Raw genomic sequence first — 27,009 nt, forward strand, 5'->3', positions numbered from 1 at the left:
GTGTTGTTATGGTAACGACACGCCAAAGCACAGAGATAAACTTCGGAGGGCAGGCCGTGTTGATCTCAGTTTTACGCTCGTGTCGCAAAGATACCACACCAGAAATTAGCCAAGATGATTCCACCAAATGCTTCCCTCGTTAAATATGACAACCCAGTGTTGGTTAGCAGAAATACGGACAAGAAAACACCACGGGTAAGTTTGATATTTCATACTGAAAGCGCAAATCGTGCATTCGCTCTAGCAGATCCCGCTCGAGTATAGTAATCAAATTCTATAACGCTGACCTCCAATGTTGATTATTTTTCCGAAACCAAACGAAAAATTTATGTGTGCTCATGTATTTGCTCCACAGAGAGTTCTACCAGTTTCATCATTCAGTGTTCAGTTGTTCAGTTAAATAAAATTGCGGTGAAAATTCCAGAAAATTAAGAATTGAAAGGCTGCAACTGTGCTTGTCACTTTCCCCTGGAAAATTTTCGGTTGATCACTTGCAATTTATTCATTCAGAAAGGTCTGCTGGATAGGCCATGTCTACTATTGTACATGCAGCCTACATCGTTTGTGTATGTGATCTTATTTTATTGAAGTAAATCTCTGAATGGGAGTTTCAGTGATTATTTATATTACAGGCTCGAGCCCTAAGGGTCAGCCCAACACCGCCAACAGGGGCGGGTCCAGTACCCAACCCTCCCGCCAAACAGAAACTCCCCCCAATGGATTCCAAAAATGTACAGCAGACAGATGAAATCCTCAATTCAATCTTACCTCCCAAGTAAGTTTTTATACAGACACAGATAAAACAATTTCATACACTGCTGGTGTGGATTAAAAACATACTCCCATTTCCTAACTTAAAAATTGCCAAGACTGTGGTATACCCAGGTGGGGCTCTGTTGTGGGTCAGCTCTGTCTAGCCAGCAACTGAAATACAGATTCTGGAGCTTACTTTAATTAGTCTGACAGCTTGCAGAATTTCACTTAATTTCACAAGTAGGTACATTATGTGTAATGTGTTTCAACTTCCTGCGTATGTTCTCTTTTTCTTCTTATATTTGCAGTACATTTCGCTTGTTGCAAAGTAACTAGAAAAAATGTTTTATTACTACAGTAAAAAAAACAGACCCACCTTAGTGATACTAAATAGAAATGAGCCACTTATGACCCAGAGCCTAATGTAGACTGATCACTGTGGCAGACTGTACCATTAAGAAGAGTTTGTTATCATATGTTTGAGTGTAACATACCCCGCAAGGTAAATGCTTTTGTTACTTTTAAAGTTTAACATTATGTAAGCCTAAATATGACTGTTGTAGCTGGAACCTTGCTTGTAAAGCTGACCTGGAAAGTGTAGGAATTGCATGTATTCCTTTATTACATCACAATTATCGCTATACCTGTGCTCATGAAACATATATAAAGTCCACACCCATTGCAATGTTACAGAAGAAAGTGATGTGTTCTGCTGTCATTTGGACCATTTTTGTAGCTTGTCCTCGAGTCTCACATTGCTAATGTGTTGCCTTCCTTGCAGAGAATGGACAGAGAATGGTCAGTTGTGGGTACAGCAGGTGTCCAGCACTCCGGCAACCCGACTGGATGTGGTCAACCTTCAGGAGGAGCTGGACAGAAGGTTACAACAGAGACAGGCCCGGGAGACTGGCATCTGTCCTGTCCGCAGGGAACTCTACTCACAGTGCTTCGGTAACTCCCCTATTATCATCATTATTATACATGTATATAAGAAACTATGCTGCAAGCCTTGTACTGGCGAGTCCCTCACATCAAGGTTTGCAGACCCAAACCAAGTGGGGAAGGACGAATTCCAAAAGGCCATTTCTGATTAAAATAAAAAATTGAAATATGGTTGAAGAGCTCACTTCTGGGCCGTATAAATGAAAATTTTCACCATCTCATAAATGTTATTCTAAGATAAAAGTTTCAGATTTTCTAGTCCCAGAATTGAAATGTAAGCATTGTGACGAGAGTTTAAATTTTGACTTACATGCACATCAGAAATGGCTTTGTGGAATCGGCCTCTGCTTTTAAAGCATGACTGCCATGGTAGTTACATACAAGTAATGCTACTCCATCTGTTACATACAAGTAATGCTACTCCATCTGTTACAAGTAATGCTACTCCATCTGCTACATACAAGTAATGCTACTCCATCTGTTACATACAAGTAATGCTACTCCATCTGTTACATGCAAGTAATGCTACTCCATCTGTTACATACAAGTAATGCTACTCCATCTGTTACATACAAGTAATGCTACTCCATCTGTTACAAACAAGTAATGCTACTCCATATGCAAGGGTTTCCGAGGGTTCCATCATTTCATCATTTTAATTAGACAAAATAATATATCGTATTTGCCCCTTAACTAATTCCCCAAAATTTTATTTTTAGAGGCAAATATTTCTCATAAATTATATTACTTTTGGTGTTGATATGCACATTTTTCCAGTTGTATATCATCTTATCTTCCAAACAAACTTTTTTTGAATCGTTAGAACAAGCAAAATAAGTGACTTCATCATGGACAAAATTTTATGGTCAAACACAGAATCAGTATTGGCATTTGTCTTTCCAGATGAGTTGATTCGCCAGGTAACCATAAACTGTGCTGAGCGTGGTCTCCTATTACTGAGGGTGAGAGACGAGATCAGAATGACAATTGCTGCCTACCAGACACTGTATGAGAGCAGCGTGGCATTCGGCATGAGGAAGGCTCTTATGGCAGAGCAAGGTAAAGCTGACATGGAGAAAAAGGTGAGTACTCAAGTTTGTATTGGTCATATCCGCAAACCAGGAAATGAAGGGGCAGTGGCCTAAGTCATAAGTGTGTACAGCTCCACTAATATTTTTTGCTGATTTTGAATATACTCATGAATCTTCACAGAGAGAATAATTGTTAATGACCATAAAGGTATTATTCTTCAAATTTTGAAAGTAAAATTTAATGCTGTTTAAAATGCTGTAATTTCTGCATCCTTATAGCACTTTTTTCCTGTATTTTTATTTATTGCATAAGAATTATTCTGTTATTCAGTATATATGACAATTTATTTTAACTTTATTTAGACTTTATGTACTTTTTTAAGAAAGAATAAACTTCAGATGTTTTTAATTTCAAATGTGTAAGACTTAATGTTAAGTTAAGAATGCAATGCGTAAAAAGTGGTAAGTCAGGAGGTATATCAGATAACTGCCAAAGGTCAGTGGTTTACACTTGGCACTCTGATTTCTTCCACCCATACTAAAACCTGACTCCCTCTCCGGACGTACGTGGGAAGGTCTGCCAGAAACCTGCGGATGGTCGTGGGTTACCCCGGGCTCTGCCTGGTTTCCTCCCACTAATGCTGGCTGCCGTCGTGTAAGTGAAATATTCTTGAGTACGGCGTAAAACACCAATCAAATAAATAAATAAATAAATAAAACCTGACCGCCATCATATATGTAAAAAATCATTCAGCAGCCAAATAAACAAACAAAATAATCTGTATGTTTCTGATTGATCTCATCGCTTCAGATTGGAGACTTGGAGCAAGAAAAGCGTGAGCTTGAGAAGAACGTGAACGAGCTGAAAGCAAAGTGTGAACAGATTGAGAAGAGAGCAGCTGAACAGAGACAGGTAGAGGAGAAGAAACACACTGAGGAGATCCAGTTCTTAAAGAGAACAAACCAGCAGCTCAAGGTAAGGCTTTAATGAACTCACCAGGCAACACTGTTGTGCTCCAACCCACAGACGCTTTGGATATCCACTTTAAATGCAGTTTTAACATCGCCATGCGCTTAGGCTAAAATTAAAAGTTTTCTGTTTCGGGTAACAGGCTCAGTTTGTCAATTGTCTTTATCAAGTGTACTAAAACTAAGTGAATTAAACACAGCATATCATGATATATCTCATGTGTAGATCGCCATACATTTACAATGGCATGCCAACCCTAGCAGCCTCAGTTAAAGTGGACGCTAAATTCATGGAATAACACAGCCGTTTGCCTAGAAAAAACACTACCAAAAACATGAAACAAGGGTATTCTGCCTTATCATCTGGCTCTAGATCGGGGGGGGGGGGGGGGGGGGGGGGGGGGCTCTGCTGTTTTATAGGATACACTGAGTTGCTCCCCTTGTCTTTCGCAGTGTAGTGATTCGCTTGATTGTTCAGAGCAAGCAAAGTTTTTTCACGAATGTCTTATAAAAAGGCTGCTGAACTCCACGTGTTTCCACTCATGTGGTAAATGTTGAGTTGCTTTGTTGTGACTTTCACTCTTTTACTGTTTTCTTCACAGACTCAGCTGGAAGGTATAATTGCACCCAAGAAGTAATCACATTGGCTAATAAACTGCCGACACTGCTTGAAATTTGTCATCGAAGGAAATTGGAGTCACTGGGGATCACCTGCACATTTGGGACAGTCTAAACCGTTTTCACAGACATTGAGATACATTGAGATATGGAGATGAAAACTGTTTCTACTGATTCAACAGAAAGAGTTGTGCAGAGAAACTGTTATTACATATGTATAAATTTGTAAATAATAATTATTATTACATTACTTAATAAATCCGCTGATTGGCAAATGCTGCTGGTCAAAATAGCTGTTATAAAAAATGGTAAACTATTTTTATGTCAGTTTACATGAATGACTCTTGTTTTAATCCAAATTTTAAGTAGATTGAACTATTTAACTTCATTCTGTGGAGACAAAAATGTTTCTGTGAATTTTGGTGTTTCATTATCATTTGTTATCATTTTTCTACAGAATAAAGTGAAAACGTGTTAGAAATCTTATGCAAAAGCCCTATCTTTTCTGTCTGGAGTTTAATATGTCTGAACATGCATTCTGTAGATTGTGAGTGTCCTCTGAGCTCGGACCGGTTTCCTGCCACCATATAATGCTGGCTGCTGTCATAAAAGTGAAATATATTCTTGAGTACAGCAAAAATCACCTGTCAAATAAATAATAGGTCAGAAAAGTGTTAATCTCTTACATAGTCTCAATGTACATGTAGGAGTTTTCTTTGCCTTTTTAGGGCGAGTTCTGGAAAGTTTATTAAATCTTGAACTGAATTTTTTAAACTCTCTTCATCACACGTGTGGAATAAGTAACAATTACCTCCAGCATTGGATGAATAATATATTTGATACAGAAGAAATTTGTTTTATCTATTTATATGATTGGAACTCTGAGCCATACTCGAGAACATCTCACTTATACGACCGCGGTCAGCATTATGGTGGGAGGAAACCGAGCAGAGCCCAGGGGAAACCCATGACTAGAAGCAATCTGTGACTTGTGTAGTTGTCAGATGAAGTTGTCAAAGGTTTTTTTTTTTTTGTTTTTTGTTAAAACACAATGAAAGTATATGTAAAAGGTTTATAGCGCGGAGAAAAGGTTTATTTATTTATTTATTTGATTTGTGTTTTACGCCGTACTCAAGAATATTTCACTTATACGACGGCGGCCAGCATAATGGTGGGTGGAAACCGGGCAGAGCCCGGGGGAAACCCACGACCATCCGCAGGTTAATGGCAGACCTTCCCACTTACGGCCGGAGAGGAAGCCAGCATGAGCTGGACTTGAACTCACAGCGACCGCATTGGTGAGAGGCTCCTGGGTCATTACGCTGCGCTAGCGCGCTAACCGACTGAGCCACGGAGGAGAAAAGGTTTACACCACGGAGAAAAGCGTTACACCAATCGAGGAGAAAAACATTTCCACCACGGAGAGAAGATTTATGCATCGGTGGAAACATATTTGTTTAATTATTTATTTATTTATTTTTTGTTTACGAAGTTTTAAGGCTGTATGTATTGTTTTTGTGTGTTTTGTTTCTGTGTCTGCGTTTGTTCATTTTTGCTTTAAATCTTTCGAAATGTTGTTTACATTTTCTACTAATTTGTAATAATTCCTAAGTTTTTCTATTAAAAATTATCATTAAGAAAAAAAATAATGAAAAGTACATACAAAAACGAACTAACGCAGGCACAGAAACAAAGTAGACAGACCAGATAAACAGTCATAAACTTTAAAAAAAAAAAAAAAGAGGGGTCTCCGTGGCTCAGTCGGTTAGCGCGCTAGCACAGCGTAATGACCCAGGAGTCTCTCACCGATGCGGTCGCTGTGAGTTCAAGTCCAGCTCATGCTGGCTTCCTCTCCGGCCGTACGTGGGAAGGTCTGCCAACAACCTGCGGATGGTCGTGGGTTTCCCCTGGGCTCTGCCCGGTTTCCACCCACCATAATGCTGGCCGCCGTCGTATAAGTGAAATATTCTTGAGTACGGCGTAAAACACCAATCAAATAAATAAAAATAAATAAATAAAAAAAAGAATGTACGGATGGTCACGGGTTTCTCCCGAGCTCTGTTCGGTTTCCTCCCATCATAATGCTGACCGCCGTTGTATAAGTGAAATATTCCTGAGTGCGGCGTAAAACACCAATTAAATAAATAAAAAAAACAATGAAAAACGTTTTTTCCGCGTTGTAAACCTTTTCTCCGCCGTGTAAAGGCGCAAAGGTTTTCACTGTGCATGGCGCAAAGGTTTTATATTTTTTTCTCCACGTGTATACATAAAGGTATACGTAAACTTGTTTTCCGCACGGTAGAAAGGGGGTATTTTTTCGCGGTCTAAACTTTTTTTCCGCGGGAGAAAGGCTTTCTCCGCTGTGGAAACTTTTGCAAAAAAGGTTTACACCGCGGAGAAAGCTTTTCTCCCGCGGAAAAAAAGTTTAGACCGCGAAAAAAAAACGTTTTTCAATTTATAGCTGATTTTATCAACTTTCCTTAAAATGATTTGCATATACTTTAATTTCTTTGTTCTTAATGGTGTAAATCAGTTGAAAATATTCAAACTTTAGAATGGCGGTATAATGGGCGACCTTATATCGGCCAGCACTACAGTGGAAAGGGAACCGGCCAGATCCCGGAGGAATGCTACAGACGACAATCTGTAGACTGCTGGTATATCTTCCCACATACGACCGGAGAGGAAGCCAGCATAAGCTGAACTTGAACTCCCGGTGATCGCAATGTTGAGAGGCTCCTGGGTCATTGTGCTGCGCTAGCACGATATTAACAACCATAATGGTCACGGGGCCCCCTCCAAAGTATTTAACTATCTGGTTGAGTTTTTTTTCAGACCATTCAAAAAGAAATGTAAAAAAAAAATAGCAAGTTTGAATATAGGCCATTCCACTGATTCGTAATTCTGTTCTTTTCAATTTAATAATGAAAGGTTATATAAATGTAAGTTAAGGTTATAACTATAATTAAATTAAAGGCATGTATAGAGTGACCTTGCTTTCGTATAATAAAAGCACACACACACACACACACACACACACATATAATGTGTCCTATAAGGGCATTCCTGTGCAGTGGTGAAAATCACCGATTTACCGAAGTAGTTCCGGGTTTAGAGTGTACTGTCGTGGTGTGTTTTGACATCTCCGTAAGGTTTTCTTCTATTAAGGAATGTAAACTCGCCTAGAGCATCGTTATTGTGAAGCACAATAGGCCTACTTTTAGTTCATCAAATACAGGTTAAAGTTTGTTTTGTTTTTTTGTTTTGTTTTTTTTTTTTAACAATAAAATTTTAGTGTTGTCGGTTCGTACATTTTAGCTGTTGTTTGTTGCGGGTAACATGGCCGAGTCGCTAGATTCCTGCCAAGTATTTTTTTTTTTTTTTTTTTTTGCGGAAATGTGAGAACTTCTTTCTTCGGGAGACAAACATTACCGAGCACAAATCACCGCACTGCTCCCGACTTACCTACATTTGGTTCAGTGTTACAGGTTTGCTCTCGTCGGGGTCATTTCATCCACTATGCCAACATATTCATCTTCACATTATTAATGTATAGGTCCTAAAACTCTAACCATGGTATCGTTTAAAACCTAATATTTTGCAGCCAATAGTCGCAGATCCCTTGGACCTACAGTTTAATACATGTATCACTAATCAGTGTGGCTCAGTACTGTGCGTTACGAGAGTGCATCGTCGGATCACTTGACCCACATTCGTGCCGCTTATTTTCGAGTACGAACTCTTTTTCCGTTGAAGATAAAAACAGCCCTCCTGTATCATGTGACTTATCAAAAATGTTAAGCAACCTGTTGTAGACATTAATTTACCGATCACTAGTTGTCTCGCTGTGTTGCACAAATGACACCCCTTTCCTTTAGAAACTTCCCATGTTCGCAAACGCTCAGCTCCTCTCTTTTCTCCAGAGTTTGACTACGCTAAATAACTTTTTGCGAAATTTTTTTCAGACGCGCATGTTATGGTAAATGTTATTCCGCTAGGCCTATAGATGGCTACAATTTTTGACAGGTCACGTGATACAGTATGACCTTTTTCATCTTTAGCGGTAAAAAGAGTTCGAACTCGAAACTCGCCTATTGCACAACATTAGCGCAGCGTAAAGACCCAGGAGCCTCTCGGTGTGAGTTCAAGTCCAGCCCATGCTGGCTTTCTCTCCGGCCGTACCGTACGTGGGAAGGTCTGCCAGCAACCTGCGGATGGTCGTGGGTTTCCCCCCGGGCAGTGCCCTCTTTCCTCCCACCATATGCCGTCGTCGTGTAAGTGAAATATTCTTGAGTACGGCGTAAAAAATCAATAAAATCAATAAATAAATAAATGCATGTACAATGTTACAGATTCTTGAGGAATGAAATTAGTAAGTACGTCATACTGGTTATTTTCCAGGACTGGCTCAAACAGACCGAGGACTACATCGCAAAGGGAAAACATCTACCCCTCGGGGAGCACGATTAGACAGAGAGGGGTCAGTCTTCCCATACATCACACATACAACAGCCAACGGAATACTTCTAGGTATATACCTGACCAGCACTCACCGCCGTCTTGGATCTGAAACGCTAGGATGTCATGGTTCAGTGCAAGCATAGTGGAAATAAGGCATACATATTCTGTATGTTTACAGGAGAAGATTTGTTTAATCAACAATGGGAAATTTTGTTTAACCGACACTGGAAAATTTTGTTTAACTGACACTATTATGTATACGTGTGTATTAGCCCAAAGCTAAGCTGGACGTTCCTACCTTAACGCCCAGCTTCGGTCATATACATTTCCACGCGGACAATTTCACTAAAAAAAACCTGCTCGAACTCTACCTTATTTTTGCTATCCAACGATTCCCTTAAACGCCTGACCTGTAATATGTGAAAGCCAGCATTGGTAAAGCATCTTTCAACAGTAATCCAGCCGTTTAAACTTTCGAATCGGACAACTCAAATCCACGTCTGCCATGTTTGGATTTTTTTTTTTTTTTTCATCTTCGGTCAGGGTGATGAGCCGCGAAAATTTGTTCCCACCTAACATTCTGTTTATACACGGCATGCAATTCTTAAAGAGAATGTTGGGTAAGATCAAATTTTCTACAGACCATTATTATTGTGGGAAAATTAATTTTACCTTTGTCTACTGTTTGTGATGTTATCACTGCATTGTAAGTGGGGCCCAATGACCGGCCTACGAGACTCTAAATAAATGCAACACAGTATAATCACCAGAGGATGTTGTTTCTCGAACTATGGGCGAGTATGTAAACCTACATATAAGTATATCCAGAAAGGAATAAAGTGATGTAGAAAATAAGAGAAGCTTGCTTGTTCTTTTTTTCATACCTGTTCTCTACTTCGGAAAATTCAACAACCCCACCCCAACGCAACCCCGCCCCTCATCATGTATGGTTGTCCATACACACTGTTACACCCCATATAAACCAGACAGCCTCCATGTAAGTGTAACATTCTTCAACACGTCGCTAAACACCAATTGAGTAATCCATATGAATTATGTGTATCTGTGTGTATGAATAAAACACAAAGCATTTAGGTTAATAATGAATTATCGAACCTTACATCCAGTGAAAATAGAATAAATTCCAACAACAACAACAGCAACAACAACAAAAAAGAACATTTTCTTTTAAAGTCCCAATAAACCAACAAATCGTATTTTGCATCTTAACTATCACCTGAATGAAAATACTATTTAAAAAGGAACACACTAATTTTACATGCAATTCTGTATACACGAAGACTTCATTAACTACATGTAATTGTGATGCGAGTACAACTGCTTAAAACGAATCTAATATTCCTCAAAAAAAAAAAAAAAAACAAAGCATGTGTGAAAAATAACGGAATATGACCATCATAGTATAGAATTACATACCATTCAGGTTGTGGGACTGATCCGAGGAAAATAAATATGTAGAGAATTGGTAAACACATCTCAGATGTAGTTCACAACGTGTAAGACCACAGGCCCCTATAAGTATATACAAGAGATGGTTACAGTTACATTGGTTTACACGTAAGCTTAAATACTGTGTGCATGTATTGTCTTTTACAGACGCAAATATAAGGCTTAAAAATCTATACAGCTGACCAAATCCATTCTCAGGCTTACATGTTAATGACTTTAACAAAACTTGGGTAAGAAAATCTTCCTACCGTAAATGACAGGCATGAGATTATATACGATGGAATTATACAGACGTATTTTACGTAGAAATTTTTTTTGGAAAGTTTCATTATTTTTAGTTGTACTTAAACTGTGAACATACTTATGCACGTGCATGCAAGGACAAAAACAATATCCCTATAAATAGGGAACAATAACACATCCCTATAAACAGGAAACAATAACACATCCCTATAAATAGGGAACAATAAAACATCCCTATAAACAGGGAACAATAACACATCCCTATAAGTAGGGAACAACAAAAAAAATTGAAACAAGTTTACCTGTACAATGGATCAGTTTTTATGCTCAGTTGACTGAATATATGGGCGGTAATACAACATACATCTTGCACTAACTTGTGCATTAGAAAAAAAAAACATAAGCATTTTTTGTGAATTTTAAATGACACTTAACACGAGTTAATTTCCACCATAAACATGACATTTATTTATTTGATTGGTGTTTTACGCCGTACTCAAGAATATCTCATTTATACGACGGAGGCCAGCATTATGGTGAGTTGAATCCGGGCAGAGCCCGGGGATAACCCACGACCATCCGCAGGTTGGTGTCAAACCTTCCCACGTACGGCCGGAGAGGAAGCCAGCATGAGCTGGACTTGAACTCACAGCGACCGCATTGGTGGGAGACTCCTGGGTCATAACGCTGCGCTAGCGAGCTAACAAACTGAGCCACGGAGGCCCCCAGTAAACATGACATTATAGCTATGTGTATCATATTTATTTATTTATTTATTCATTTAATTGTTATTTTACGCCATACTAAAGAATATTTCACTTATACGACGGCGGTCAGTATTATGTTGGGAGGAGACCGGGTAGAACCCGATGGAAACACATGACCATGCGCAGGTTGCTGGCAGACCTTCCCACGTAGGGCATACAATTTTTGCATAGACTGATTGTTTGATATTGATACATAGGATTATATAGTGTGTTTATGAGGCGGGCGATGTTTTAATGCCCTTTTTTAACCCTGTTTTAATACCCGATTTATTGTTCCTCTAGAATTATCGACAATGACAACATCTTCTTAGTGTCGAACCTAATCATATTTGAGACTGAGGGACATGAGCTGATGCGCAGAAACACCATTTCGGTTAAAATAAAAGCAAGTTTCATTCCGCACGGTATCGGTGCTACTTTCATTTGCTCTCTGCGTAGAATATCCACTGAAGGCTTATATCTCTGATACATTATTTTAGCACTGTGGGTTACTTTGGAGACACTACTGACAATTTACACATTTAAATGAATAAAACATGTACTAGTCTTGCTTGGCACATGTAGCCAAATGTGTGGTAGCCACAAAACTTAAATACAGTTTACCTTTTCGATTTATATCAGCACAAACTGCGAAAGCCAACTGACCATCGTCATGTCGCCGATACGCCTAACGCCTCAAAACTCTCTACTGACAAGCATTTCATTCAATTAACTTCATTAGCGTGATTAGCATTGCCATATATCCAGCACAAGCTGAATGGTGATTTTGTTGACAGATTGGTAATTCATCTTTAATTATAGCCGGAAAATTTAATTTTATGTTTAGTCATGATTTGATTTTTTTGGAGATAAGCCTGGATGAATTTAATACTTGTTGCATGTGATCATCTGGTTGTTTGCTGATTATTATATTGTATTACATGTACTCGACTGTAGATTCATGTACGCCAGTTTTAGGGTGATACTGTAGTTTGGGATCCACCTGCACGATGCTTAAGGCTTTAGTCATTATTTGCTTAGGTCGTTAATTCAATCTTGATTGAAGAATTGATTAAATGCGTGATTGAGTGATCGGCTGACACAGTGAAAAAAAAAATAATAAAGCATTTCTTGATTTGTTTTTTTTGTGTCATTTGCACAATAGAAAGTGATTGAGTGATTGACTGAGTTTCCGCGTTTATCCATAGTGATGTATGTTTAACCTACTCAATTATGTAGTCAGACTTATCATTTTCGTGTTCACCAAACTTTGGTAAAATATCTCCGTTACCTTAAGCTGCAAGGGATCCCCTGTCCAACAGTAAGAGATGTTGATGTTGACCAGGATTAACGTGGGGTGCCTTCGAGGCAGAGGTGATAAGCATGTCAGCGAGGCGCACTACCCCTGGACGTTCTCACCAATGCGGCTGTTATGAGTTCAAGTCCAGCTCAGATCATGTTGGCTTCCTTTCCGGCCGTACGTGGGGAGGTCTGCGAGCCATGTGGTCGTTGATTTCCACCGGGCCGTGTTCGGTTTCCTCTAAATGTATTGCTGGCCGCCGTGGTATAAGTGAAATATTCTTGAGTACAGCGTAAAAAATGATGAAGTAAATAAATAAATTAATACGTTGAGACTTCATACAAAAAATGTGGTGTCACGATGTGACACGTATTTTGTATGTCTGTGTGTGATGTCGTGAAACAGTACTTTGTTAATTCTTTATTTATTTGATTATTTATTTATTTCTTTATTTGTGTTCATGAAGAAGAACAAAAAGATATATTTAAAGTTGGTTACGTACACGCGTATCTACATATGTATGATTCTAAAATCTAAAGATTCTAAAGACGTAGCTTGTCAGATGGTTATATGTTTTAGCCTGTATCAGTGCGTACATATTAAACACGTTTTTATTGCCAGTAGAATAAGGTCCAGTTAATTTTTGTTTTTGTGCTCATTTACACTGACTGCATCGCTCTCGTCTTCATTAATTAACCGGTAAAAGCTGCTGTCATGAGAGTTATCGCCCATAAGAGAAAAGCATGAAAAAACGTTTTATATATGCAAGTGGGCCTCGCTGACGGTTATGTTTATGCGCTGTTTTAGCGCGACAATTAGACCTTTGGCCACTGAGGCCGCGTGTTCGATTCCAGCATTCGCTGTTTCCGCTGCGGCTTTGTTTCAGATGTTTGTGAAGCGACTACCTAACGACGGTCAGTTGTTTACTCCGAACATACCCACGTTTCCACCATTTATAAACCTGACTGTGAACATATTTGTAAAAATTCTTGAGTATGGCATGAAACACAAATAAAAACTGCAAAGGTGATCAAAGCCTTTGCAGTTGTCATGGTAACGAGAACGCGCGCCATTTCCGATTTTACCGCGTTTGATAGTCTTTTTTCTCCTTCATGATTGGCTGCCTCAGTCACGTGATTATAACCAATGTTGGGACCAGCGTAACAACAGCGCTCGCCATTTCCGATGTTGCCTCCTTCAATTATCATATTTCTCCTTATATAATTGGTTACCTCAGTCACGTGATTATAGCCAACATAGGGACCAGCGTAACGCGCGGCGTTTCGCCGTGTCGGCGATTCACTGTCATTCGAAAAAATATATTCATTATGTTTCAAAATAATGAATGGTTTGAAAGCCTTTATTAAATCTTTAAACACGACGCTTTTGCTTGTCGAATGAAGACCCAGCTGTTAAAATGCTTGTCTTTGAACAGGACGCATTTGCTTGGCGGATGAAAACCGAGCTGTTAAGATGCTAGTCTTTGAACAGGACCCTTTCTCTTGGCGGATGAAGACCGATCCGTTAAGATGCTTGTCTTTGAAGAGGACGCATTTGCCTGGTAGATGAAGACCGAGCGGTTAAAATGCTTGTCTATGAACAGGGCGTATTTGCTTGTCGAATGAACACCGATCTGTTAAGATGCTTGTCTATGAACAGGACGCTTTCGCTTGGTGGGTGAAAATCGATCTGTTAAAATGCTTGTCTTTGAACAGGACGCTTTCGCTTGGTGGATGAAGACCTAGCGGTCGAAATTCTTGTCGTGAAGAGTTGGTTTTGTCCCAGCTTCATTCGGAGAAGATCGCCCAATTTCGGCCGTTTTCAGGATGGACTTGATGGTAATACATGTTTCATATGTAGGGAAATATTTTTGGCTTGATCGTAAGCATATGCGCTCAATCACTTCTTGTCTATAGAAAGATTCCTACAGCTCTTAGTTATGGGTATCTTGACCGCTTCTTTCTTTCTGTACAGGAGCTTCTATGGATAGGACGCCACTATGGCTCAGCTTGGACTTGAGCGTTTCCACGCTGACGCCTTCTGGGATGGTGTACTGACGTCGGTATTCCCGATACGACAATCTACCGTCGCTTTTTTCTTCATGCTTCGTCTCAACGGTCAGCACGTTGTTGGCAGTGGACAGGCTGATTTCTTCCGGCTTGAACTAATGCAGGTCGATCTCAAGGTGGAATTTCTTGTTTCCGTCTTTGTGGGATTGTCCATTTTAAACGCCTCATTTCAGCCGATGTCCAGTGGTTGGATTGTCACCAAACCACCATATCGGTCGTTTAGGCCTCGCATTTGCTGTTTCATTCGCTCCAAATCGGTCACCAATCTTCCCCACAGATCGTCTTGAAATACCAGCGGAAACAATCTGAACAGAGCCATTACTGTAATGTTCTGACTGAATTGCTATAATTATAGAACTGAAAAGCTCTTGTGTGCAGAGCTTGAGCACTACATAATGCCTATACTGGTCACACGATCAGCTCGCTTTGCGCTATATAGTTCACCAGTGAGGTCTAAAGTGGACGGGTTTCAGCACCGGCTTTTTACACCCATAGTCTGACGCCTGAAAATTTCTCGACGATAACACGCGGTACTTTCAACTAACTGCTACATGTTAGCTGCCTGAATATACATAAAACTGCATGCGCACAGCATCATAACATAGGGTTAGATCAGTTTCGAAATTTCTCTCGTTTTCCACAACTTCCCACGCATTTACAGCATGAACACTGTAAATTTTAGCACGAGAGGTTTTGAAATATAGCCCTTCCAAATAGACTAACCCACATGCTAACAATTAATAAAGTCATATTTACCGTTTTTTTTGTTTTTTTTTTGAGAACAACAAATGGCCCGTTTAGCATAAACCTATCGGAAATACAACAACGACAAAACAAACGCACGTGATTTTGTGTTTATTTCCGGAATTTTTGGAATTTGATGTCCTGTAATACTTTCCCGGAGGTGGAATTTTCATATCAGTTACATTTTATATTTTCTGACCGAAACACTGATACATACCCTGTGTAACAATCGATCATTCGATCAGTGGACAATAGCTAGGCCTAACTATAATCGATGAACTAGAACTCCTGAACTAGGTCATTTGCGCTACATGCATGGCTAGGCGTTACCACACTTCTTATAGAGGGCATACATTTAAGATAGCACAAAGAGTTTTCTAGATATGTGGAAATAACTGTGCACATTTATTTCACATAACTTGTAATCGTTTCCATTGAAATTGATTTCCAACAGGAAACATCCACAAAGTCGTTGATTGATTTATCATTATTCTCCACTACATCCCTAGGGCTGGCTTTGATCAAGTTAAAATGTCAAATTCGATTTAAAGGCTGTTTTTTGGACCCCAGAGGCCGGTTGTTCAAAAGTATATAAAAAGATAAGCAAGGCTTAATTCTTAATACGCCTCAGTCTAATACAAAACTAGGCTAATGTTTTCTTAGTCCAGACTAAAGTTCATACAGGGCTTAAACATTAATACACTTTTGAACAGCTGGGAGCTGAAGTTAAAATTTGGAACACCTAACAAATGTTAAGACATATTTATCGTAATCTGAACTTGGTCGGTAAACCACACGCACCGAACAGATTAAATCTTAAACTCTGGCAAGTCAAAAATGGCTTTGTGGAATTTAATCTGCCCTTCCACCCCTCCCCGCCTCCTCCTCGGAAGCATGTCAGTTGTTGGTTTAACTCGGTGTCGGTGAAATGTGGTGCCTGGTGTCCTAGGCATTGCATTTCAGTGATGCAGCACTATAAATATGAGACACCTTCCTCAAAAGAAAGCCCTCTCTAACTGTACATGGGGAAGCCTGCAAGCTCGTACATCTATATTCAGTCCTTGTTACTCACCCTGTACATCTATATACATATGTACGTCACCGTTAATCCATTAAGGAGATATGGTGTCATCAGTTGGCGTCAGCCGCTGCTTTAATCCATTAGCCCCGTCGCAGAGTTTTTTCATACTTAAATATTCACGTGCAGGGTTAATCCCTATATTGTGAACCTTTAATCCCATAATTGTGTAATTGGATTAAACGGAATAGATAGGAATTGCGATGAAAGATTTACCTTTTCGTTCATTGCGACTTGCATATGCATTTAAAGGATATGTATGCGTATGTGCGAGCTGTCTGCTCAACTCAATCTTACGGCGCAATGACCCAGCAGCCTCCCACCAATGCGGTCGCTGTGAGTTCAAGTCTAGCGCATGCTGGCTTCCTCTCCGGCCGTACGTGGGAAGGCCCGCAGCAACCTGCGGATGGCTCCACCCAGTCCGCTTTGCCTCCAACCATAACGTTGGCCGCCGTCGTAAAAGTGAAATACATGTCCTCTTGAGAACGGCATTAAACACCTATCAAATAAATAAATAAATCGAAAGAACGCGATAATATTGAAAGCGATGTAAAACCCCAAGCAAACAAACTAAATCGGAGAGACACCTTTGAGGTCACCTTCCCAGCCCCCTACTTCAAAACAGAAGTGGAAAGAGTGTTTGGATACCTGGGGGGGGGGGGGGGGGCAAGATTCCTTACAAACCCTTGTTAGCTGTCCAGATAATGAGCTCAATCTTTGATTACTTTGGATCAGTCTGGATGCATCTAATGTCCAAATTGGATCATTTGTGAAGAAAAAAACACAATAAGCAAGACATTAGCAAAATCAACTTTTTGCAGTTTTGCAGACTGGAAACACAAAGTATAGTAAAACATGCACTTTTCAATTTCCGACACAACATCCTCATGACGCACAGATTCCAATTAATTAAACTACATGTAATATTATCCATAACCTGTAACTTCTACAGGATTTGCAAGAAAGGTCTGGAACATCCTTTTTCATGGGTAATTTTCATTATTCTACACACCAACCCATGATGAAATACCGTGCCATCAAACGATGACTTCACGGCAAAAAGGGACGTCACCAGGATCTTCAAACGTCAAGATAATGAACTCTCGTATTGATTTGGTTTTGCAGCCGAATGAATCGTCCAACTGAGAGGAGTCCTGCAAAAATTTGTCTCCAAGCCAAAAGTAATCTAAAATGCTACCTTGAATTCTGAACTAACCTACATGAATCCCCACATTCCAAAATGATCAAGAAAAACCAAATAATATTTTTACATGTTTTTTTTTTTTTTTTTTTTTACAATCTTAAGTTTTATTCAAAGACTACAATTAAATAACTTGGGAAAACTTCTGTAAATGCAAAAAAACAACAACATGCGTTCCAGCAAAATGCGTGTTTTCGTCATACACAGATAAACCTGACAAAACCGAAAGAAGCAGTTTAACACAAAAGGACAAAATCAATTCTTTGGAAAATGTGCAAGTGTAGTTTTACAGCTTGCCTGTTCAATAAATCTGGGTGGAGTTACACAAAACTTCCATACACAAATCAAAAAACAAATTAATGTTTTCAGTATATTAAGTATTAAACATTTTGAATACTTAACAATATTCCAGCGAAAGATCACACAGATTTTTTTTTTTAGAGAAAAAAAAAAAAGCCAACATAAAATAAGTTTTATTTGGCAGTTGCACTGCTACATTCAGATGGATTCATAAACGATGATAGAAAATGAATGTGAATGACAAAAGTTAACTTTTTAATTATCCAGCCTTAACCAAGGCTGATCATCAAAGCAGATTAGAGACGAATTTGTCAAAAATATTCATAGCTATATGAATTCCACATCAACGGGAACAAGTAGTGCGCTAACTAAAATATCCCCTAGTTTCAAGAGCTACTGGCTACAAAATAAAATGACTAAAGTCTGCTCAACTACTGGACAATTTGCCAAATCTATTCCTTCCGAATTATTGTTTATTAATAGAATATTAATTATTAGATTAGTGCTTGCAATATATTTTACAATCTCCAAAAATTTAATAATGTTAACACAAGTGTCAATGTACCAACAAATGCACAAAATCTGTGCCAAAAAATATACCGTGAAATATATTTGGTATATGTTTATACACATACATATGGTATAATATACTAACAGTGTATTAACAGTCATTTGCCAATCTGCTACAGCAAACTAAATGATCTTCTACTTGTAACTAGCATCCAACACAACAACAACAACAAAAAATAAAATACTTAATAAATATTGCTTAAATCATAATATACTGAGGGAGTACGTACGTTCATATTATTTTTCAAATAATATTGGCACAACGTGACTTTAGATGAGTAAGATTAAGAACACAAATAAAACGAACGCAAGCCCTAGTGAACTTTGCACTTGGTGGTTTTACAGTAAGCAGTCAGAAAATGGCAAAGCTTTGTGTATAAAGATTTATCCCTGAAACCCAATCCAGGTTTCTGCTTAAGTATTATGTATTCAGATTGAACAACCACTCAGAGATTCATTCGAGCTACAAGTTTTACAGGGGTTATTTTTAGCGTTACTCAAGTTCAATATCTATACTTTTAAAATTTAAAACAATTCAAAGAAGAAAAGAAAAAAAAAAAAAACAAAAAAATGCACAAGCCAAGAATGTGTATTCTACTGGCCACAAAAGAGAACGGCTATATCTACATCACAATACTGCCAAAGACTTATGCAAAGATATTACAACTGGCCAGCTGTTTACAACATGTAGCCTCCAACCAAAAAGTTCAATCTTATATCTAGTGTAAGACGTTCGGAAACAGAAATGAAATTTATTCCCAGCAACTTAGGCAGCTCAGCAGAGAAATTTAAAGCGGCAAGTAAAATTATATCTGTCCTGCCAAAATTAAGAAGCTGTTTGCGTACAATGCCACCGTCAAGAAATTGGGGTATCAAAATGTCTGAAATTTTGTTCAGTCCGATTTCAAAACACTGACTCTCACAGTAATGACTAAAATTTGCTAATGCCATGTATTTATCTTTTGTTTTTGTGTTTAAAGATGAAAGCTGGCTTATTATACCATGAACTGATCTTATTCATTCGAAAATTTGGATTCAAGAAATTTTGGGAATGAAGCCATGAAGTATCAATGGACTGTGGAGTTCAAGAAATTAGCAGAACATGAACTGGCAATTTACTTAGATTAGTAATTTGACACGGTTTTCAAATGCCTTCAAGGCTGAAAAGGAAACTGTTTTTGACATGTTGCGATGATTTCCTTGACATTAGAAATCAATTCACATCCCCCCCCCCCACAATTCCACGGTGCACCCAACCCATAAACAAATCCTAAGAAAAAATTGGAAAAGTTTGAGAGTCGGACGGAATTTTCACACGCCATCCACCATTAGCAAAAACAACTTCTAATATTCATACTCTTATTTGAGAAGCAGAATTCCGTCTGATTTTTGCAAGCGACAACGCTAAATCAGCTTCAAATGCAAGAACATAAAGAGAGCAATGAGACAAAAATGGTACCAAAGAACCTTATCACATGCGGAAATATTTCCCATTCATGAGGAATTATATCTTGCAACCAGGCGAAATAAAGTGCACTTCAAGGAGACTGAAAGTGAAAGTGACTAGAGATTTTTTGCTAGTCCAGCAGATATTTCTTAAACCTGGCAGGACACTATTGATTAAAACTCACTCGACAAGAGCAAAGCAAGTATTCTGATGCCCTCAAATAATGTGGACAAGTATTAAGCTGTATCCAGACAAGCGACACCTAGGGCACGTAAAGTAAGGAAGAAAACCATTAAAACTTTCTAAAAAAATCTCGTAAATAATATAAAAATGAAGTTGACTAGAAATGACCCAACAAAAATAGTGCAGAAAATGGTCACAACAGCATCAGAGTGCCAAGACTGCATTATTTATTGCGAGGCATATCAAAGCACAAAAAAAAAAAAAAAAAAAAAAAAAAAATACCAGACAGAAACGAAGGCACTTTTCATGGTGTGAACAACTAGAAAGAATTTCTAACAAATCTTTCAGGCTTCTTTCACAAAACTGGGACAAGAAAAAAACAATAAAACTAAGCCAAATATAAGAAAGGTAGAAATTCTCCAGACATTTCTGACAGTTTGAAATATGTGAATTCTATTGCTTTATTGGTATCCGATTCAATAAAGCAGTCCGTTTTTCTGAACTAAAATCTCCAGGAGGAAACCAGAAGGTTTCACCCTGCCTTATTTGAAGTTACAGTTGCATTGTTGGCATCATCAATATCTCTACAAAGAGAGGGTCACTAGGTATACAATGAAACAGTACAATGTGGTGGAAGGAGGGCGCTATGTACAATGTAACATGAGGTGATAATATCAAATCTTCCAGTAAATCGATTAATAATAATAATAATAATAGTATAACCTTTCAAAATTTCTGATCAGGTCTCGACCATGCTGCTGTTGTAACATTTTACCTACTGAGAAAAATTAACCGAAAAATAGTGCGACTTGCTTGTCGTATGTAACATGGGTATATGTACACCGGCCTACAGTAACAATCAGATATGTAACATACATGTGCTAGTCCACATCCAAATCGTCCGCATCAGGGCCGGCATCGCCTTTAGCATTGGCCTCTCCATCGCTGTCAGTGCGGGCGTTTGCGCTCTCCTCCCCTTTATTCCTCTGGTCAGTTTCATGTGCCTCTCCCGAGGTGTTCATGTCGCCAGAGGGTTTGGATCGTCGCGAGTGCTCCACGCGCAGAGGCTTGCCGACGATCTCCAGATCCTTCAGGGCTTCAATGGCCTCGTCTGCGGCAGTCGCTTCCTGGAACTGCAGGAACGCATGTCCATTCTGCCCATGCCAGATCACTCTCAGTGGGTTCACCTCCTTCTCGCGGATCTTCGACTTCAGCTCACTGACACGGACGGAACCCGGGATGCCTCCAACGTACACCGACGGAATGTCGTCTTCATACTGTCTTCGTCCCGGCCCATCACGTGGGCCACCTCTCCCTCGCCCGCGTCGTCGGCCACCTCGACCTCTTCCGGAATAACCTTCCCCTGGTCCATTCCTGAACATGCGCTGGTTACCATAACCTCCTCGTCCTCCACGCCTTCCCCGACGACCTCTACCTGATCTTGGCCTGTTATCGGCATCATCATTCTCCTCTTCCGCACTGTCGACGGGTTCCACCTCTGTGGAATCTTTAATGGTGACGTCTTTACCGGCATCGCTCTCCATTTTCCGCAGCCGCTTGAGGACGGGGACTCGACTCAGCTTATCTTTGTCCAGCATGGACCAGATGATGCCAGCGGGCTTGGGCCGGCCGCTGTTGCACTCAATGATCTCCTCCTCGGTGACGATGTAATCCACGGTGAGGTCATGGTCACCTAGCAACTCCTCAGGGATATCCAGGATCTGTGACTCGTGCACCGTCGTCACGACGATGGTGTTCTCGTTCACAGCCCCCATTGTGGCCATCATGGCATACTCCAAGTCAGCAAACCCTTCTCCTTTACCAATACGGAAGCCTGCAACCAACAAAGAGACAGGACCATCCTCAAATACAAATTTCATCAAAAGAGGTGTGAGATTTCATGCTTAACTTATACATTGGTACTTAAGTCAGCCAAGCAAGTTTCATCAAAGTCTACTTAATTTAAACTATTAACCTTGCTTAGAAGTCTAAAGCAAATCTGGTTCCAGTAGCCTTTCATAAAACCAAGGACAGGCTTTACAGTGAAACAAGAGATTCTCGGATGTCACAAGAGTCTCAGAAAACCTCATACGACTGATAAATAAAACCCTTGGCTCGGAGGCTCATCAGAGGCTCATCACAAAAATTTATAGAAACACGCAAAAATAAAGTGGCTCAGCAGGTTTAGGGGACATCAGTGAATACATTTATTTATTTATTTGATTGGTGTTTTATGCCATACTCAAGAATATGTCATGACGGCGGTCAGCATTATGGTGGGAGGAAACTGAGCCAAACTCCGGGGAAACCCTTGACCATCCGCAGGTTGCTGGCATACCTTCCCAAATGCTTAGTGATTACATGCATGGCATTCAAAAGAGACAAAGAGCAAATATATCAAAAGCTACTTGCGCTGATTCAAATGAAACGCAGTCTTGGGAATCCTCTAGTGAGTTTATTATGTTGCAAACGTACCATTTCCACAACGGGGCATGCCAGCTCATCGCAGCATATATATTTACAGTAATAATTTAGTGACAAGCTTACACCAATTACTGATATTTCCACAATACTAGTAGGTGATACCATATGTAGTTTATTATAACACACAGTTGGCATACTATGGCATGCTGATATGTACTTCTTCCAGTGGCATTTAGAAGCTGGGTTGGATGAGATAAGATACATATGGATCACAACTTTCATAATTCCGTGACCGATGTTTCAGTTAGGGTACTAATACCATTATCAAGCAAAATAAATACTAATACCATTATCAACTAATAACGGTATTAGTATCTCTACTGAAATGTCGAGGACCTCTGTGGCCTTAGCACACCAGCGCAGCGCAATGCACCAAGAGACTCTCACCAATGCAGCCACTGTGAGTTCAAGTCCAGCTCATGCCGGCTTGTTCTCCAAACGAACTTCTGCCAGCAATCTGCAGATGGTCATGGGTTTCCCCGGGGCTCCCCTGTTTCCTCCCACCTTAATACTGGCTGCCGTCGTATAAGTGAAATATTCTTGAGTACGGCGTAGAGCATCAATTAAATAAGTAAATAACTGAAATGTCACTCACCAAATAAATAGAAGTTGAGATTCACATATATCTTCTGTTGTACAATAACCTACACGTTTTATGGAAATGTTACGGTATGCAATGATGATGAAGTTTATACCTTGTCTGGAGACAGCCACAGATCCCACAATGACCAGATCCACCTTGACTTTAGCGTCCAGGCCTAGAGGTGTACTGTATTCCTTCACGCCCTGGGGGAAATAACAACAGTCCTGTTTATAAACGGCTTCGTCATGGGGATTACCCCAAATCTCTGACTTCCTGGACCGAGGCAACGTTTACCCGAAAGAAAATCACAGCTCTTTTCCAACCCAAACTATTATACCACCAAGGCCCAAGAAAAGTACAGGTTGTGGTTTGATCGATTGTTGAATCATATACTCAAGAATTTTCCACATGTATCAGGTTGGATTAGTTTTATGGGTGAAATATATTGGAGTGCAAAACCTCAGTGATCAGTGATCTGACTGAATTACCTCCCTTTATACACCAATTTAATGATTAACTTTCCCACGTAAAAGAGAGCATGTTGAAGACAAGTGGTCTTCAATGAATGTTAAATGTTACTGACATCAGACCTCTCACTGTTAGCAAAACCCAACTGATATAAGCAGAGAATCAACAAGTTCCATGCCTAATGATTAAAAATCAAGCACCATAACAGCTTGACCAAGGTTTGCTCCTCACTCACTACAAGAGACTCCCAAGCTTAGCGTCATAGCCAGTGCACTCACCTGTGACGTTGCGCAGATACGTAACGTCTCCTTGTTACAGTCTTCAGGTGGGGTGATCTTATTGAAGAGGCCTGAGCGCAGGCGTGGGGTGGGCACCAACAGGGTCTTGTTGGCCTGTCACAAGTACATGTAAGGCAAGGATATTAACGCAGATATTAGTTAAATATTTAAATTTATTTATTTTATTGGTGTTTAACACCATACACAAGAATATTTCACTTACATGATAGTGATGAGCACTATGATGGGACGAACTGCCTGTCCACATCAAAGCCAGCATCAGCAGGATTTGAACTCTCAACAACTGTAGTGGTGATTAAAGAGCTTAAACTTGGTCAAAAGAGACATGTATATATCTTGGCTACCACAAAATGAACAGTTATTATCATGTGGGACTTTGTGTATAACATCAAGTCGCAGCCCAATATTTCTAGCTTCGTTCTATTTTCGTTCATGACTCTATTACTGCTGCCTCTAAACTGATCTATACATGAAACTGAAGAAAAAAGTCTGATCTGATTGAATTATCTCCCTTGATACATGAATTCAATACAATGAATTCAAGAAATAGGCAAACGGCTGGCAAAAACAAAAAATTTCATTGCACTTCTGCAAATTACTTCAACAAAACTTTTTTCTTTCTTTTTATTGCTTTCTAATACGAAACCCTACAGGAACTGACATTTTTCCCAATGCTGGTGACAAACCTGAACAAAACCTCAGGGAAGATAAACCTCATAGGCCACAGTCCAGGTTGATTTAAATTTTCAGCCTACACTGTTTGTCTGTTAGCTAAGAGTTCAGCGTCGTATCCCGCCATGTTCTGGGTACACCAAGCCAGTCTCCCCTCGCAACAAGATGGTGTCATTACTGGCATTTTAACAGTGCTGCCTCACTGGAGCACAGTGACACCAGTACTTGCCCTATCCCTTTATACAGCACACCGAGTACCAAAAATGCCAGTTATGAAGTCTTACGCCAACCAGGGATTGAATTTATGTATATCCTTGATTTGTTCGATGCCACACTTCACAATATTTCACTTACACGACAGCAGTCAGTTTAATGAGTGGAGGAAAGAGGCTTTTCGGAAACTAACAAACTTCACTCATGTGGGCCAAAAATATTCCTGACTGATCAGCAGGATGAGGTCCACACAACTTCATGTAAGGCCATGTTCACTGATTATTTGCACCCAAGCTAAAAAATTACCTCGAGAGTGAGGAAGCGACAGTTTTCCTGGGGTTTGTCAGGATTGATTTTTATCGTTTTCGCTGACTTGAAGACATCCAGGGTCGAAGCTCTCTCAGCAGCTGCAGCAGCACCCTGCCCAAAACAAAGAAAAGACCAATAATTATCCACATCAAACTTCAGCATGACATGAACATTAAAATAAATAGATGAAAGCAATGTAAGTTGGTAAATGAATGAAAAGTCAAATAACTACGTGTAAGGACTTAAAGGAGAAGAAAATGAAAATATCAAATACCATTGAAAAGAGTATGCAGCGCCAAAATCTGCTGTGGGCGACTCCATTTTGCCTAAGAACTAGTCATAAAGTTTTCTGTGTTACGAGGAGAATTGCCTTCAGAAACCGCTGTGCATGAACAAGCCGGCAGTTTTAACGACTCTCACTGGCTGAGAGGCAACACACCCCCAGCATAAATTACAGGGTGTTAAAGATGGAGAACACGATGGACTCCGCAATTTATACCAGCTTTGCTGTTTTCAGGCTTTACGTGTATGCGAGGAAAAATCGCCAAATTATGCCGCAGGCATCACCAGATAGAAAAAAATGTGCTCTTTTCAGCCTATAGTGTCATGTTTTTAAGTCTTCTTCTCCTTTAAACATAAAACATAAAAAATTCATCCAGTAAGCAGTGTGAATGATAGAATGAAAACAGCATTGCGTTAATGGCCCAAAAATGCACACTTTGTGTTTATACAGATGAAACACCTATACTGATGAAATACCTATACTGTTTTGCAGTGACATACTGATTGATTCATCCACCTTGTAGAGCTTTTTGTGAAGTCTGACTAATTTCTTCAATGCTGACATCATTTCAAGGCCTCTATTTGCTCCGGAAACAATATTTTTACCTTCCAAACTTAGGTGAAATACATCAGTAATATGTACCAGTATACATGCACCAAATACATGGACAGGGAAAGCTCCATTGAGCTTAATCCCTCTCTGTACTACTGTAGTTTTATGCTTCAGTGTGTGTTGTAAGTATGTATGTATGCTTCAGGTTTAACACTGTACTTAACAATTTTTCAGCCATATGGCGATGAGGAGTCATTGCATACACCGTGTCTTCTTGTGGCAGGGCGAGGTAAAGGTGCTGTCGCCACTGAAGTATCATGCCAAAACCACCAGATAGACACCGAACTTAGTCACACCATACTGACACCAGGTGAACCAGTCCATGTTTCCTTGCTCTAATCTCTGAGTGCTGAGCGCCAAGTTACACAGAATCAAGCACCATTTTAAAAGTCTTCAACCCGGTCATAAAAGTCATAACCCAACCGGATGTGATCCAAATATCTCCGAATGTTGAGGCAGATGCTCTAACAGTTACTGTGTGTGTTGTAGATGTACATCAGGTGAATAATAGATCTAACCAAATTAAATTAACGTCATCAACGTCTCTCAGAACAGACCTTGAAGTTTGGATTCTATGGTGAACAGGACGGGGAAGTTCACTAAATTATTCTTCTCCAGGTGGTTCCAAACCTTCTGACGAATCGACCACTTGCTGATCTCTGCAAACAGAATCATAAACAACATTTTAGATAAAGATAATGATATTCATTCCTGACACTTTTTAATCAGAAGACCAGGGTTTGACCAGTGTTACAGCTTTTGGTTCTGACAAGCGATGGGAGTGATATATGAAACTATCACATTTTGCACAGGGTCTACTTAGAAAGGGCTAATCCTTTGCTTCCTTCATTCCTAATTTTCATTCTTTTCTAAATTTTTTTTTTTGACTATTCATTTCAGCCAATACCTTCATTTCCAGAAACTCTAGAAGAAAGTACAACAAACAAAGTGCAGTGATATC

The 27,009-nt window shown here is 39.6% G+C and overlaps 2 protein-coding genes across 2 annotated transcripts; one reads left to right on the top strand and one right to left on the bottom strand.

Annotated features, from left to right (window-relative positions):
* The first annotated feature begins 26 nt into the window (after positions 1 to 26).
* Positions 27 to 4,770, top strand: LOC135464092 (33 kDa inner dynein arm light chain, axonemal). The gene is made up of 6 exons (XM_064741583.1): positions 27 to 195; positions 633 to 775; positions 1,535 to 1,704; positions 2,599 to 2,777; positions 3,538 to 3,702; positions 4,298 to 4,770. The coding sequence occupies exons 1-6, from the start codon at positions 115 to 117 to the stop codon at positions 4,331 to 4,333; spliced, it is 774 nt and encodes a 257-aa protein (XP_064597653.1). The 5' UTR covers positions 27 to 114; the 3' UTR covers positions 4,334 to 4,770.
* Positions 4,771 to 20,399: 15,629 nt separating this feature from the next.
* On the bottom strand, positions 20,400 to 26,723 carry LOC135463592 (methenyltetrahydrofolate synthase domain-containing protein-like). Its single transcript, XM_064740908.1, is given in 7 exon segments — positions 20,400 to 21,959; positions 23,305 to 23,395; positions 23,939 to 24,052; positions 25,151 to 25,264; positions 26,606 to 26,619; positions 26,622 to 26,648; positions 26,651 to 26,723. Coding segments are annotated over 7 exon segments (1,386 nt in total). The 3' UTR covers positions 20,400 to 21,006.
* Between the last annotated feature and the right edge of the window lie 286 nt (positions 26,724 to 27,009).

The sequence above is a fragment of the Liolophura sinensis genome, chromosome 3 (assembly GCF_032854445.1).
Source record: "Liolophura sinensis isolate JHLJ2023 chromosome 3, CUHK_Ljap_v2, whole genome shotgun sequence".
Taxonomy (NCBI): domain Eukaryota; kingdom Metazoa; phylum Mollusca; class Polyplacophora; order Chitonida; family Chitonidae; genus Liolophura; species Liolophura sinensis.